This window comes from Microtus pennsylvanicus, chromosome 8 (assembly GCF_037038515.1).
Source record: "Microtus pennsylvanicus isolate mMicPen1 chromosome 8, mMicPen1.hap1, whole genome shotgun sequence".
Classification (NCBI taxonomy): Eukaryota; Metazoa; Chordata; class Mammalia; order Rodentia; family Cricetidae; genus Microtus; species Microtus pennsylvanicus.
The window spans coordinates 62,823,792-62,840,473 of record NC_134586.1 but is presented as its reverse complement, the minus strand read 5'-3'; the positions used below and the strand labels follow the sequence as shown (position 1 = coordinate 62,840,473).

General features: G+C 46.4%; 1 protein-coding gene and 1 long non-coding RNA gene across 2 annotated transcripts; one reads left to right on the top strand and one right to left on the bottom strand.

The window, feature by feature from the left end:
* Positions 1-1,479: 1,479 nt before the first annotated feature.
* Positions 1,480-14,140, bottom strand: Actg2 (actin gamma 2, smooth muscle). The gene is made up of 8 exons (XM_075983717.1): positions 14,009-14,140; positions 13,508-13,636; positions 11,202-11,312; positions 10,879-10,963; positions 8,807-8,968; positions 7,641-7,832; positions 4,723-4,904; positions 1,480-1,699 (listed from the first exon to the last, which is right to left on the bottom strand). Exons 1-8 carry the CDS (start codon positions 14,132-14,134, stop codon positions 1,556-1,558), a joined length of 1,131 nt encoding a protein of 376 aa, XP_075839832.1. The 5' UTR covers positions 14,135-14,140; the 3' UTR covers positions 1,480-1,555.
* Positions 10,209-15,226, top strand: LOC142856346 (uncharacterized). The gene is made up of 3 exons (XR_012911627.1): positions 10,209-10,619; positions 10,817-11,136; positions 13,954-15,226. It is a non-coding gene; the product is annotated as an uncharacterized LOC142856346 (long non-coding RNA).
* Positions 15,227-16,682: the final 1,456 nt, after the last annotated feature.

Genomic DNA, 16,682 nt, shown 5'->3' with positions numbered 1-16,682 from the left:
GTGGAGATTCCAGAGCATTCTTTTAGAGTAAGTTGATCTCTACCTGTCCTTGGATCCTCTCTGTGTCTGTATTGCTTATCTGTGTATTGTGTGTATAGCTTGTGCATTGTGTGTGTTGTATGTGTATGTCCCTCGGCTTGGCCTTCAAGAGCCAGTCTCTTGGAGAAGTGCCTGAGGAAGCACACATAGAAGGTCAAAGAGCTCTTGTGTTCCCAAGGTGCACCCTCACCAGTCCCTGGCAGGCTGGGACTGTGGATGCTGGCTTTCTGCTTCTAACTTGGCTTAGATTCAAGTGCAATGTGTGTGGGTTAGATGCAACAAACCCTCCAAAGGGCTTTTGCTGACCAAGGCTCTTCTGCCTCTTCCAAGCAGCCTACTGGGTTCTCCCCAGAGACTTCTGTAGGAAGTCACACACAAATCCCGAATCCAGGATCTGCTTCTGGAAAATAGATCCTAAGATTGCATTCCTCCAAGGAGTCTTGGAGACATGCTCTCCCTCCCACCGCTCCCAAAATTCAAGTGTGGGCTATTGCCCAAGAATTTGAGGTCTCTGTACTTGGCTGCTGGGCCCCACTATCTCTAAGTATGTATGTTTGCAATGGCTTGGGGCCAGGCTATACTTTCAGGATCATGGAGGCCAGGACTAGGCAGATGAAGAAAGGGACATCAGGCAGAAATGAGGGCCTCCTTCTGATCCTAACTAACAGGGTAGCCTAGTCACCAGCAGCATAGCTATATGACAGGGAATGGTATGTAAATGGACGTTCAGAAGAGTTAAGGTCTTGGTGAAGACTCCTTAGAACCGAGAGAACGCAAGTGTATTTGACACTAAAGCCAGTGTTCTTTCTTCAGTGCCATTTATTCTTCATTCCTTGAACACTGATAAGAACAAAAACAACATATTTGGCAAGGTGGGAGTAAGAACTCGGCTTTTAGAGATATGAGCCCTTATCAGTGATGTGGGGATTAGAACTGTGTGAGGGATTCGAGAGATGCTCAGGGGGTAAGAGCTCTTGCTCCTCTTATAGAGCACCTGACTTTGGTGCCTAGCACCCTTTTTGGGTGACTCACAGTTGCCTGTAACTCCAGCTCCAGGGGATCCTGTGATCTTTTCAGGCACATGCACATAAAACCACAAAAAACCCCACATAATTAAAAAAACGAATAATGAAAAAGATGGCTGGAGAGATGGCTCACTGGTTAAGAGCACTGGTTGCTCTTACAGAGACCCAGATTCAATTCCTAGCACCTGCAAGACAGCTCACAACCATCTGTAACTCCAGTTCCAGGGGATAGAATGCCCTCTCCTGTCTTTCCTGGGTACTGCACACAGGTGGTACACAGAAATACAGGCAAAACACTCATTACATAGATATATCTAACAAGGAGCAGCAGGAGGAATAACACCCGAAAATCCCTTAGCATTGCCCCTGAGACACACAGATAGGAACGTCCAGGCACAAAAGAACCTCACACAGGTAAGGCTTGAAGGTTTTAATGTTTTGTGGTTGTTAACAGCAATCTTGAGGGGGTTCTCAGAGAAGCCCCTGTGACTTTAGAAGCATTTCCTGTGGACAATGGAAGGTCCAGCCTCGTCATACTCTGGCTTGCTGATCCACATCTGCTGGAAGGTGGAGAGAGAGGCCAGGATGGAGCCTCCAATCCAGACTGAGTACTTCCGCTCGGGAGGAGCAATGATCTGCAAAGAGAAAATGTGGCAAATTATGACCAGCCCCCAGTGGGTGAGAAGTGGGGTACGGAGTTGCATGTTGTGGTCTCAGATACTGTGGCGCTTCAAAACCAGGTGCTCATATGAGCCTAAGATTCTAAATCATCCAGATCAGTACAAAATCCCACCTCAATAATAAAAAATACAAAATTAAAATAAGCAAGGAGGATAAGAAATGAGAAAATTTCTCAACCCACTCCAGAAAAGGATAGCCTCGGTGGACAGGCTAGGGACTGGAGAGGTGGCTCAGTGGCTAAGAGCAGTTGTTGCTCCTGCAGAGGACCTGAATTCTGTTCCCAGCACCCACATAGCAGCTCACAACTGTATGTAACTGCAGTTCCAGGGGCATCTGAAGCCTCTGGCCTCCACGCGGTGCACAGACACACATGCAGGCAAAAAACACAAAATAAATAAATCTACAACTAAATAAGATATAAATTGTAAATGATTAGATTGTTGGCCAAATTGCTCTTTACCCTGCCACTCCCCCATCTCCTCCATAGAAAGAGTGGGCTCCTCTATTCTCCGACTTTGGGCTGGGCTTCCTGTCACCTTGTCCAGTGGATGCTAGCAACCACAACACAAACAGGAATTGAAATGTTCTTGCCTAGTTGGCCATACTCCCTGTTCCTCTTCCCTCTTCATGAGAAGAACTCTATGGGAGCTGCTGGTCCTTCATCATCAGTCTTGAAGTCTGAGACTCATGACTCCACCTGAGCTGAGCAGACCCATAGAGGTGCCCAGACAAAGGTGACTCTGGTTAACTGACTTGCTGCTGGTCCACAGCTGTGTAAGTAACTATGCTCATTGCTATGTGCCGCTGAGATTTTGTAGGTGTTTGTTACTCAGCAATAGCTGATCAGTACCAAAATCCAGCCCTTGCCTGAGATGATTCCTTTCACCACTCTGTGCTAGTCCACTTAAACCCTGCTATGAGCTTCATGTGGCCATGGCTGCTCTTATATGGGAGGCTCTCAGTTTCATGCATGTATTGTTAACCATTTCCACGTGTTGGACAACTTTGAACTCCAACTCATTTTCTAGTTTTTGAAGCATCTGAAGTGTTTTGTTTGTTTGAAATAGGGTCTTACATAGTCTTATTTGGCCTTGAATTCTTTGCATATAAGGATAACCTTGAATCCCCGATCCTGCAGCCTTTTCCTTTCTCGGACTGAAATCACAGGTGTATGCCACCCATCCAGCCCTCAATCTGTCTGTCTGTCGTGTGTCTATCATGGGGGGAGATGTTGTGGTGTAGGTGTACACATGCCATAGCACTTCTGTTGAAGTCAGAGGACAGCCTTGCGGGTCAGTTATCGCCTTTCCTCGTGTGTGTCCTGGAGCATGAACTCTGACCTTCAGACCTGGTGGCAGGCACCTTTACTGCAGAGTCATTTCTCCAGACAGGGTTTCTCTGTGCAGGCTGCCTATCCTGGCTCACTGTGGAGACTAGGCTGGCTTTGAAGAGATCCGCCTGCCTCTGCCTTCTCAGTGCTGGGATTAAAGGCGTGCACCACCACTGCCTGGAAAGCCCTCAATTTGTTAAAAAAAATCAATTGACAGAAGTCCTTGAGAGTGGTATGATTGTTCGGAGACCAGAAGCCAGGGATGCCACCAGAAAAATGGGACTCCTTTCTGTCAAGACCCCTGAGATTGGACATCATCATAAGAAGTCATGTTCAGTAGATCAGAGAAGCCTAGTCAAGGTCTAGAACGTCTCTGGGAATTTGAAGTGACAGCCAGTCCCATGGCTACACATTCCCTTTCTAGAATTTTGCATCTCTTGTTCAAGTTGTATTGTGTTGTTGTATACACGTATACATGTATGTTTGCATGTATGTGCTTTTTTGCCAAAGGTTAACATCTGGTATCTTCCTCAATCTTCTTCCACCTTATTTTCTGAGACACAAGGTCTTTCACTGAACCTAGAGTTTGCTGATTCTGTTAGGTTGGCCAGCCTTCAGTCTTTGGGATCTGCCTGTCTCTGCCCCCCTAGTGCTTGGATTACAGATGTGCTGGGATTACAAATGTGCTTCATCTGCTTCTGTATGTGGGTTCCAGGGACTCAGGCTCATAGCAGTATCCCGCTGCCTCAGCCATTTCCAAATCCCTCTTCAAACCATTTTTAAATTTTAACAATACTTTAGTATTGACACTTTCTTTTCTTAATTTTTTTAATGAACTGGACATGGTGGTACTCAATTCTAATTCTAGCACTCAAGTGGCAGAGTCAGGCAGATCTTTATAAATTTAAGGCCAGTCTCGTCTACATAGGGAATTCCAGATCAGCCAGGGCTAAATAGTAATGCCTATCAAAAAGAAAAGAGAAGAAACGAAAGAAAATTCCCCCCCTCCGTGTGTGTGTGTGTGTGTGCACGCGCGCGCGCATGTGCACATGCAAGTATCCAGAAGAGCATTAGCTCTTATAAGCTGTAAATTATAAGTCCTGGGTACTAAACTTGGGTCTCTGGAAGAGCAGCAAGCATCTTTTTGTTTTGTGAGATAGAGTCTCACTGTGTATCTCCATCTGGTCTGGAACACAGCATGTAGACCAGGAACTCAAGAGATCCACCTGCCTCTGCCCACAAATCCTGGGACCAAAGGTGAACCCACCATGCCTGACCCAGCAGCAGGTGCTCTTAATGGCAGAGCCATCTCTCTGACCCCAGTCATTCTCACTCTCTCATTCTATTTCCTTCCTCCTCCTGATTTCCCCACAAAGTCTCTCAATATGGTCATCACCTCAAATTCTTTCAATATTATCTTCTCATATGATGTCCATGTGGTTATGGATTGAGCCATGCTAAGTATGTCTTTATCATTGCCCCAAGGAATATAATCCTCCACGATGTGGTTGATTGCAGAACTCCCGGGAAGATAATGATGAAACCAGGAGACCACCACACACCAAGGCCCAGCAACATCTCCCGTATAGGCAGGCAGGTGTTTGTATACAGACCAGCAAAAGGGAAGTAAGGCAAGACCTGACCCACCTTGATCTTCATTGTGCTGGGAGCCAGGGCTGTGATCTCCTTCTGCATCCTGTCAGCAATGCCGGGATACATGGTCGTGCCCCCAGAGAGGACATTGTTAGCATACAAATCTTTGCGGATGTCAATGTCACACTTCATGATAGAATTGTATGTTGTCTCATGAATTCCAGCAGACTCCATGCCTGGGGGAGGTGACAGTTTTTTAATCAACACCCATGCCTTCAGAAATGTAGCTCATATCAGGCTCACGCTTGTAATCCCAGGCACTTGGGAGGCTGAAGTAGGAGGGTTGATGAATTCAAGGCTAGCCTGGGTTACAGGGTGAGACACTGTTTCCACATCAGACAAGAACACCAGAAGGAATGTAACTACAGCTCTTTAAAGGACCCTCCCCTGGCTCACACCCTTGGTCAGCTGTCACCTGGACACACCTCAGATCCCCTCTGCTCATGGCCCTGGCTTTAGTTTCTTTCTGCCTCAGCTGACCTTTCTCTGTTACCCAGGGTACATTTCTGAAGCAACACACTTCTTTCTCCGGCTTTAAGGAGATGTAATTCATCTACTATAAAGTTAACCCTTTTAAAGTGTACAGTTCAGTGGTAGTTAGTATATCCACAGAGCTGGGCAACTGTCACCACAATGACAATTTTTAAAGACAAGCTGGCTTTCAATTCACTGTGCAGCTGAGGATGACCTCGAACTCCTGATCTTCCTGTGTCCACACCCCAATCACCTCCAGCTCTAGAGCATTTTAATGACCCCAGAGAAACTCTACAGCTATGAGTAGCCACTCCCCTTTTCCCTAAACACTCCCCAAGAGAGTGGTTTCCTTTATTAAGTATTATCTCTTAGTCCTTGTCTAGTACTATCTGGTAAGTACATGTCACTGATTCCATTTTTTAAAAGTTTATTATTAACCCTATTGTTCTATTTATGTGTTTGACTATGGGTTTGTGCTCATGAATACAGTGCCCATGAAGGTCATAAGAGAGTGTCAGATTCCCTGAAATTAGAGTTACAGGCTGTTAGGAGCTGCCATGAGGGTGCTGAGAATTGAATCTCTAGAAGGATCAGCTTGTGCCCCTAAATGGTGAAGCATCGCTCCAGAACACCCCAATATTTCCAGTTCTATACACAGGAAAGCCACAGATGGAAGGAGATGGCACACCAGTGTGACAGTGCTCGGAGGTAGAGAGCTTCAGGATCAGCACTAAGTCAACTCCAGTCCCAGGTTCACTCTCTGCACCACTGTCGAGACACAGGCCTCTGCACCTAAATGCTAAGTGATGCAGAAGCGGTCTGGATTGACCTCTGCCCTCGTCATTACTTTGTTATTATCATACTATCTCACCTGTCTTGCTTTTCCTTTTAAAAATATTTAATTGTATATGTGTGTGCCTACATGAATTTATGTGCACCGTGTTCATGCAAGTGCCCATGAAGGCCAGAAGAGGGTACTGGATGTCCAGGACTTGGAGTTACAATCAGTTGTGAGCCAGCATGTGGGTGCTGGGAACTGAACCTTAGGTCCTCTGGAAGAATGGTAAATGCTCTTAATCTCTAAGTCTTGGCTCCAACTCCATCCTGTTTCTTCCTCCATCTTGGTTTATTTAGTCTTCTATTCAAAATATGTATTTATTTGCTTGTTTATGCAACACTGTCCCTTCTTGGGAAAACTTAGGGCAGGTAAAAGTAACAAACAAACTTCCTGTGACTCTCTTTCCTCACCTCATCCAGTCCTCTGCCCTGGATCCTCCCACTCTGTCTCCTCCATCCTCCACCCTGCACCCTGCACCCTGTCTTAAAACCCTTTGTCTTGACTCCTTTTCCCTGTATTGTTGGAACTGCTTTTCCTGAAAATATCTCTTACCTTTATAAAGTGATCCTTGGCCAGACCTTGCAATCACGTTACTCATATGCATTGAAGTCATTTAAAACTATGTATTCCGTCTGCTGTCCTGAAGTATACTCAGCCTATTTAACTTGCCTTTAAGAAAACAATGTAACCAACTTTACTGTACTTTGAACTTCCTATATAATCTCATTTTACAATCTAAGCTAACTGCATAGCTTTAATCTTAAACCATGTATGATTGCATGTCCCAGATGCAGAAGTGTGTGTGTGTGTGTGTGTGTGTGTGTGTGTGTGTGTGTGTGTGTGTGTTGTGGTAACCATTTGCTGAAAGCAGTCAACAGGTTGAAAGCAACCTTAAAGAAAATAAACTTGGGGGCTGGAGAGATGGCTCAGAGGTTAAGAGCATTGCCTGCTCTTCCAAAGGTCCTGAGTTCAATTCCCAGCAACCACATGGTGGCTCACAACCATCTGTAATGAGGTCTGGTGCCCTCTTCTGGCCTGCAGTCATACACACAGACATAATATTGTATACATAATAAATAAATATTTAAAAAAAAGAAAATAAACTTCCCACAAACCTTGGAAGCAGCATGAGGATATATAAATTGATAACATCTGTGTATAGTTAAATGCTATTCTGGTTATTTGGGGTCAGTAAAATGTCTTCTCTCCCTTATAAGACTCTGTTAAGAATTTCTGTAAAGAATTCTCCATTCCTTTCCTACACTACGTGTTCTGTGCTGTTCAATGAATACAGAGCAAAGCTTTTTGCTAGGCACTGGCACCAGACGGGCACCAGCCACATACAACAGGAAGATGACAAAATGAACACAGGTTACAGTCACTAGGCAGGCAGAAGAGATAGGCAGAATTCAAATTTAGGCCCGCTTTTGGTCTAAACTTCTTCCAGAGGAAGATTCTTTTCATCTGAATCATTATGCCCCTCTACTCCACACCCTCTACTCTACACCCCCACCCTGCACCCTCTATCCTGTACGCCTCCAGCGTTTTATTCTCTATCCTGCCTCTGAGTGACGAGCAGGGCCCATGGGCTGCACCTCACCAATGAAGGAAGGCTGGAACAGGGTCTCTGGGCAGCGGAAGCGCTCGTTGCCAATAGTGATGACCTGCCCGTCAGGCAACTCGTAGCTCTTCTCCAGGGAGGAAGACGAGGCCGCCGTGGCCATCTCATTCTCAAAATCCAAGGCCACATAGCACAGCTTCTCCTTGATGTCTCGCACAATTTCTCTCTCAGCTGGAGGGTGTACAAATGGCAAAGTGGTTACTGGGCTCTGCGCGAGCGGTTGTAGCAGGTGCTCTCCCGGAAACTCTTAGAATACTTTGAACCCAGCCTTAGGAAGAGGACAGAACTGCCGAAAAGAGAGTCCAGGCTCTTCTTCATGCTGGGTTACATGTCCCATCCCTCAAAAAGGCTTGATTCTCAAGCAGGAGCCCAAGGGGCATTCTTCTTGCTCTGTCACTGTCTCAACAATTCTGCCGTTGCTCCTGGGGTCTTAGAGGACACATTATGGGGTAGACTTGAACTTGCCCTGGAGACTTGGCAGAATCTAAAAAAATTACTATCAAAATCCCTCTTACCCAGGTAGAGTTTATGACCCCCTCTCCTCTCAAATAGTTTTGTTTTGTTTTGTTTATGTATGCAATATTCTGCCTGTGTGTCTGCCTACAGGCCAGAAGAGGGTACCAGATCTCGTTAGAGATGGTTGTTAAGTCTCCATGTGGTTATTGGGAATTGAACTCAGGACCTCTGGAAGAGCAACCAGTGCTTTTAACTGCTGAGCTATTTCTCTAGCCCTCAGGTTTTTTAAAAAATATTATTTGTTCTTATAGAAACTATAGACACCTCCAAGGAGAAAAAAATTATCACCAGCTCTCCAGTAGAGAGTTAAACCTTGTTAAAACCACAGGGCCTGAGGTGACAGGAACATCAGCAGTGGGTGCTGGGGGACAGCAATGCCGAGAAGGCTCCATTGATGGTTTGGCAGAGCACAGCAGAAGGAAGCTAGCTCTCTGCCTTGTCTTCTTCCACAGAGCACCTCCATGGGGACCTTCATCCTCCAATGAGAGTGTCTTAACACTGCAGGGCTCCCAGTCCACCCTGAGACAGCCTGAGGCCAGAGCCACAGAATTCCCATCATTCCCCAGAACTTCTGGGACTAGATGAGACTGGATCTGAGCTCAAGTATGAATGAGAAAAGGGGCGGGTACCTGTGGTCACAAAGGAATAGCCTCTTTCTGTGAGAATCTTCATGAGGTAGTCCGTGAGGTCCCGTCCAGCCAGGTCAAGACGCATGATAGCATGGGGCAGCGCGTAGCCCTCATAGATGGGGACATTGTGGGTCACACCATCCCCTGAATCCAGAACGATGCCTGTGGACAGGAAAGACAAACTTCACTTTCCTCTTTCACAGACCTGTTTCTGGAGTCGGGTACTGAATGATCTTCCATTATCATATCGTCCTTTAGTAGTTGAGAAAATTCACCCACCGTGAGAATTCCCAGTCATTGTGTGTGTGTGTGTGTGTGTGTGTGTGTGTGTGTGTGTGTGTGTGTGTGTGTGTGTCCTCTTCGCCAAAATGAGAGAATTGGGTTGTAGAAAGCAGGTGCTATGTCTCAATTTCTTGGATTCCTTGAACTGCATACATGATAATGGACATTTGACAATTTACCCTAAGTCTGATCCACACATTCTGTTATCTGTTACTTTAGACTACACACTCTCTATGAGGGTGTCAGGTATCCTGGAGTTGGAGCTTCCTAATGTGAATGCTGGGCCTGAAATCAGGTCCTCTACAAAAGCAGTGTGTGCTCCTTACTGCTGAGCCACCTCTCCAGGTACACTATTGTTGGTTGTTTTTTTTTTATTTATTTTTCGAGACAGGGTTTCTCTGTAGCTTTTGGTTCCTGTCCTGGAACTAGCTCTTGTAGACCAGGCTGGCCTCGAACTCACAGAGATCCGCCTGCCTCTGCCTCCCGAGTGCTGGGATTAAAGGCGTGCGCCACCACCGCCCAGCAGGTACACTATTGTTTGATACAGACTTTGTGAAAAGCCTTGGAAGACTGAATGCGCAGGTAAGCAGCGAACATATAAAAGAATACATTTTAAAAAGCATTTATGCTAGTGCTCAAGTCCCTGTTGAGGACCACATATTCTCTGCTTCCTGGGCATCCTTCTATATCGAGGCTACATTTGTATGCACAAAGTCGTTGCGATGAGGGTGTGGGGATAAGTGCCTGGCATGACTGTGATAAGGAAACAGCCTTGTTCACATATCATTTCACGTATTAATTATAGCTTGGATATGTAAATTCTTTCCAACTTCACAAGCAGGCTCACACTCAGCGTGCTTTAGGGACCTTCTCATTTGTTGTTTCCTGGATGTTCCTTTTGTTCTAAGCAGGAACCTCTGTAAGGGTCCCACTTGACCCGGCTTCCCCTGCTGTAGTACGCGTTATATTGGTACTGTCATGTGCTGTTTGAGCTCACTGGGAAGCTGGCTCTGGAAATGGAGTTGTCCCCGCCTCCATTTCAGATCCAAGCATGTTTACAAGGCCCTATCAGTGGATGGGCTGTCCCCCCACCCACTCTGTGGTGGGGAGGGAAGAGAACAGAAGAGTACAGTGTCGTGCCCTTGTGAACAGCTAGAAGCAAAGCCATCTCCAGCAAAGGTTACTACTGCTTATCCCGTGGTTTATAAAAAATGCCTGAAATGGGAAAGGGAAGCCCGGAGTTCAGCCATGGAGAGAAACTCTGTAAGTCAGGGACTGCAGCTGACTGCCAGTCAGTCTCTGTTGGATGTTTCTAAGCCCCCAGTTTGATGATGTCACCTACTGTTACTTGTTCTTTTACCTGGAGGGGACACTGCCCTGCCCAGGTGACTGCCTCAGTGGGGTTTCTACCGCCTGTTTTGAGGAGCCAATCTGATGATGTTCTGCTATCATATTTGTCTCTTGCTATTCATTCTTTTCCTTTGGGTTGCTATAAACTTGCTACAGACTGCCATTCAAAACCATCACAGAGGCCGGGCGGTGGTGGCGCACGCCTTTAATCCCAGCACTCGGGAGGCAGAGGCAGGAGGATCTCTGTGAGTTCGAGACCAGCCTGGTCTACAAGAGCTAGTTCCAGGACAGGCTCCAAAACCACAGAGAAACCCTGTCTCAAAAAACCAAAAAAAAACAAAACAAAAAAAAACAAAAACAAAAAAAAACCCATCACAGATCATCTTCAGGACTGTGAAGAAAACCTGGAGCCAGGAAAGGAAAGGTTCAGTGCTACTCACCGGTGGTGCGGCCAGACGCGTAGAGGGAGAGCACAGCTTGAATGGCAACGTACATGGCAGGGACATTGAAGGTTTCGAACATGATCTGGAAGGACATCAAGGAGAAAAGGACTGTCTCACAAACACCACAGCATCTCCTGGCCTACAGAATGCTCTGAAATTTTCTCAAGGGCAAGAACTATGCCAAGCTCAGTGGTCCTCCTTCATCCCACGTCCACCTCTCCCGGGACCTGCCCTGGTGGCCCATGCATTCAGCAGGTCTGTAAAGACATTTTGCTGCATTGGTGCATTATGGGGAAGAAGTGCCTGGCCAGGCTGCTTACCTGGGTCATTTTCTCCCTGTTAGCCTTGGGGTTTAGGGGGGCCTCCGTGAGCAGGGTCGGGTGCTCTTCCGGTGCTACTCGCAGCTCATTGTAGAAGGAATGGTGCCAGATCTAGAGGGGACAAAAGCCAGAGAAGCCCAGCAGACTCCTCGGGGTCTGGAAAAGACCAGGCTGGCCTGTGCATACTGGAGAAGGGCAACCGAGTGCTACACAGGACAGGGTGGATCCCGAGAGGCTGGTAATCCCTGGGAATCTCTGATCCCCTCCCTAAGCATGCCAGACCTAGAGCCAATGTATGTGCTGATGTCAACCATTTGACCCTTCTTTTTCTTCCCTCCTCCCTCTTTTTCCTGTTTTGTGTGTTCTAGGAGGCGGGATGCACTCAGTGCTTCTTGTTTTCAGGCTTCTTGGTTGTGTTTAGTTATTTAATACCCGGGCAGGAGGTTAGCCAGTCGGGGAAGAGAAAAGCCAGGACATTTCTCTCAGCTGTGGTGTGGCCCACCATAAACACACCTTCACTGGATGGTTGCTCTTCCAGCACACCAAGTCCCGCTGGGTTCCAAGGACACTGCCTACCCCCTGAAATCCCTGCAGCGGACTCTGGAGAGCGGAGGAGCTTGAGTGGTAACTAGTACTCGTCTCTCTCTGGCTGCCATCAGCTCGCTCACACCACAACAAGCGTTCACATTGTCAGCCCCACCTCCTGCTGTGATCCTGGCCCATGCGTGGGCCCAGTTCTCACTGTTCGCTGATGACCAGACTGGTGCTTGGAGCAGGGGCTCCGCACGTCAGCACGCAGTCATCTTAGATTGGCTCCGTCAGTGTTTTGTGGGACAGACCTGTGTGCCATGGGAGGTGTAGCGGCACTCCTAGTCTTATTGGAGAGCATCTATTATGCTAGCACAAAATTTGGTTATATTTCCAGACATTACCATATTTCTGTGTGTGTGTGTGTGTGCGTGCGCGCACACACGTGCATACGTCTGTGTGCACACATATGACCACATATGCATACCTATCCTAGACAAGAATCCCTGCCCTTCTAGGAGCAGCTGGCTTAGCTCCACCCAGACGTGCCAATCGGTATCGTTAGGAGGGGGCCAAGCACTGTGCTTCATTTTAGTTTTTCAAAGCACCGTTGAGTTTAGGAATGTTGACAAATCAAAAAATCTGGAGAATATCTTATATCCCATCTGTTGTTATAGTTAACATTTTGACATCTTTCCCTTGTGACTCTTGTATTTATGTTATTTGTAATTTATTATTTCCTTTCCTTTTTGTTCTTGGTTTTTTGAGACAGGGTTTCTCAGTGTAATAACCCTGGCTGTCCTGGAACTTGCTCTGTACTGCAGGCTGGCCTCAAACTCACAGATATTTTTGCCTGCCTCTGCCTCCTGAGTGCTGGGATTAAAGGTGAGTGCCACCACCACCTGGCTATTATTTCTTATTCACTTCTTATCCATTATCATCATCATCATCATTATCGTTACATGTTGAAATTTGATTTTAATTAATTGATTAAATATTTTTGAGACATGGTTTCTCTGTGTAGCCCTGGCTTGCCGGGAACTTTGATGTAGATCAGGCTGGCCTCAGACTCTCTGACTTGCCTGCCTCTACCTTCCCAGGGCTGGCATTAAAGGCGTGTGCCACTACATCTGGTTGTTTTTACTTTATTTTGAAGTGCAAATCTTTTTTTTAAGAGAGTAATTTTCTTAAAAGGGGGATTTTTAAAATTATGTGTATTTATGTGTGTGTGTGTGTGTGTGTGTGTCTGTGTGTGTCATGCACCTGAATATAGGTGTCCTCAGAGGCCAGAAGATGACTTTGGATTCCCTGGTGCTGGAATTATAGGTGGTTGTGTGGCACCTGATGTGGGTTCTGGGTGCCAAACTCAGGTCCTTTGCAAGAGCAGCCTGTTCTCTTAATAGCTGAGCTATCTTGCAGCCCTAGCTGAGATATTCAGCATTTTAAACATGGGCCCATGTCTGGCCTGACAGAGTAATGCAGGAGAGGCGGAGGCTGGGAGTTAGGTATGACTGGATCCTCAAAGGGTGCTACAAAGAGTTGGGAATATAGAGAATTGAATGGATGCCAAGGACAAGGGAAACTGTGGGAAGCCATTGCCATGGTCCAGGGAGAGAGGGTGGGGGCTGAGGCTGGAAATTATCTGGGGAGTGGAAAGGGAAGGAGGAAGGCTATGGGAAGCATTCCCAAGGAAGATTGACAGGGCTCAGAGACCGTAGGAGAGGAGAGTCAAGATGAGATATCACCATTAGAACAACCACACTGGGGGCTTCAGATACCTTTTCCATGTCGTCCCAGTTGGTGATGATGCCGTGTTCAATGGGGTACTTGAGAGTTAGGATCCCACGCTTGCTCTGAGCCTCGTCCCCCACATAGCTGTCTTTCTGGCCCATTCCCACCATTACACCCTGTGACATGAAAGAAAAGGAGAGAAAAGTGAATTGGCTCAGGGGTCCTCGCACAGGGATTCAGTCATTGTAATGGTCCCCGGAAAGGAGACAGATGAGCAAAGGAAGCAGGAAATGAAGGTGGGCAGAGCCAGGAAGAGGAGGTTGGGATTTCTCATGGGCTGATCCCTTTTCTCTCATAGAAGAGATGTGGTTTTCTGAAGGAGAACAAAGCCCACAGATATATGTATTCCCTTATCTCATGTTATACTCTCTGCGAAGAAAGTGATAGAGTCACAGAGAGAGTAAGATCACTCAAGATAGTTCTTTCAATGCAGGTCCTATATGGCTCACTGCCGGTGGCTCACAATCTTGGATCCAGATGGAACCCACCTGATGGCGAGGACGGCCCACAATGGAGGGGAAGACAGCCCTGGGGGCATCATCTCCTGCAAAGCCTGCCTTGCACAGGCCAGAGCCATTGTCACACACAAGGGCGGTGGTCTCTTCTTCACACATGGCGGGTGTGGCTGCGTGAGCTGGGGGCTGGAGCACCTTGGGGTTGGAAGAGAAGAGAACAGTTAGCCACTTGTCAGGTAACAGGGGGAGACAGTCTTCGTGGCTCTGGGGTTTTGTTCTAGAAGGGACAGACACAGGTTTGGCATCCTTGTTTCTGGAAGCTGCATCTCATGCCTTGCTTTAGTTGCTAAGCATAGAATTCTGTTGCCATAGACACGTGTATGGAAAGTACATCAGTGTCCTCACACCTGAAAATGTGACTGGTTTTAGAGACAGTTCTTTACAGAGGTCAACTGAGTTTAGAATGAGGTTATAAATTCAGTATGATTGGTCTCCAATATGGTTGCATTTATTATCTGTGTAAGCAAAGAAAATCAGAATACTAATATAGGGCGAGAGTGGACATGTGAAGACATGACTAGAAGGCAGGCGTCTATAAACCAGGGGAAGTCCTGAGGAGAAAGCAACCCTGATGGCATCTTGACCCTCAGCCTCCTAGCGCCCAGGATTGTTAGAAAACAAATTTCTGTCCTTAGAGGCCCTTGTCTGTGGTACTGTGTTATGGCAATCAACCAATTAATACATTTTATTTTTATTTAATTTTAGTTTTTGAGACAGGGTCTCACTATATGCACCACGTGTGTGTCTGTGGAGGCCAGAAGAAGGTTTCAGATCCCCGACAACTGGAGTTCAGAATGGTTCTGAGCTGTCACATGGGTGCTGGGAACTGAACTTGAGTCCTCTGCAAAAGCAGTAAAGTCCTCTCAACCACTGAGCCATCTCTCCATCCCTGGGGTCTTCCCATACAGCCTTGACTGGCCTGGAACTCACTATGTAGACCAAGGTGGTCTCAAACTCAGAGATCTGTTTGCCTCTGCTGCTGAGTGCTGGACTGAAGGTGTGCGCCCCAGTGCCCGGTTTATTACATGTGATTTTAAAAGATGAAATAGTTACAAAACTTTCATTCAGTGGAGAGAATCGTGAGAGCACTTAACAGCTGTTAAACAAGCTGAGAAGTTTTACACTAAATCTGAGACAGGACTGGTGATTACAAGAAGAAAGAACTCTTACAAACTGATAAGTAGACAGCCCAAAAGAAAAAGACAGTGAGAAGACAATGGGCCAATAAGGGAAGTAAAACCCTCCCAATGAAAGATTCCCATTTCCCTGACAAATGAAATAAAACCACCTTCCACCTAGCACATATATTTTTAGTATGTTTGTATATGTGTGCAGAACTGTGCCCATGTATGTGCATGTGTGTGCAGGTCAGGAGACAACCCACTGAGCCTCCCTCTCCCTCCTTCCTTCTCTCTCTCTCTTAAAGATTTATCTATCTATCTATCTATCTATCTATCTATCTATCTATCTATCTATCATCTGTCTATCTATTTACAATTTCTCGCAAGAAAGAGAGAAGCCGTCTGGGAAGGAGGGGCTCTAATTGCCCTTTGGCAGGTGTGACAGGGCTGGCACTGTTGTGGCTGGAGGAGAGGAGTGCTACAGGCGGCAGTGACCGATCCCAAACAGCCTTCTGGGCAGTGAGGAGTATGAGCATGGGATTTTGATCAGGAGGTAATGAAGGGCAGACGGGCTCAGGGCAGAAGTTTATTAGTATAGGGGTTGGAGGGATGGCTCTTGCTGAGGACCTGGGTTCGATTCCCAGCACCTACATGGTGGCTCACAATCAACTGTAACTCTAGTTCCAGGGGATCTGATGCCCTCTTCTGGCCTCCTGAGAACCAGGTACAAATGTGGTACACAGACAGATGTGCAGGCAGAACACCCACACACATAAAATAAAATAACAATTAGAAAATGCATTATTGTATGTGTGCATGGAGTGGGTGGAGCTCAGAGAGCTGTGGTTGGTTCTTCCCTTCCACCTTTACCTGGATTCTGAGGACTGAACTCGGGCCATCAGGATCGGACAGCAAATGCTTTGCCCAGTGAGCCACTCTGTGGGCTTAGCTTTGTTTAAAACAATGAGAATTGAGGGGCTGGAAAGGTGACTCAGCAGCTAAGAGCACTGCCTGTAGTTCTAGAGGACCTAGGTTCTATTTCCAGCACCTATATGGTAGCTCAAGACTGTAACTCCAGTTCCAGGGGTTCCATCACCCTCACACAGGCATGCATGCAGAGAAAACACCAATGCAATAGAATAAGATAAGTAAATTAAAAACAATCAGAATTGAAAACCATCTTAATAATGCAGTTATTGAATATGTTTGTTGGCTATGAATTGCTAGAAACCTCCACCCAACCATCCAATGGATAAAGCAAAGTAGCTAATGTAGCAAAGTATCTAATGTAACAAGAAAAGCGCTAAGTTACTTCCATCATACTGTGCTCAGTGCTTCCAAGTTTGATGACATATCATGTATTTTTATATACTATATGTGTGTGTATATACATATACACACACATATATATACATATATAAATAAATATACATATACACATATTTATTTCTTGAGGCAGCTTAGCTCTATGTAGCCCATGCTGGCTCAAACTTAGGGCAAATCTCTTGCCTCTATTTCCCAAGTCT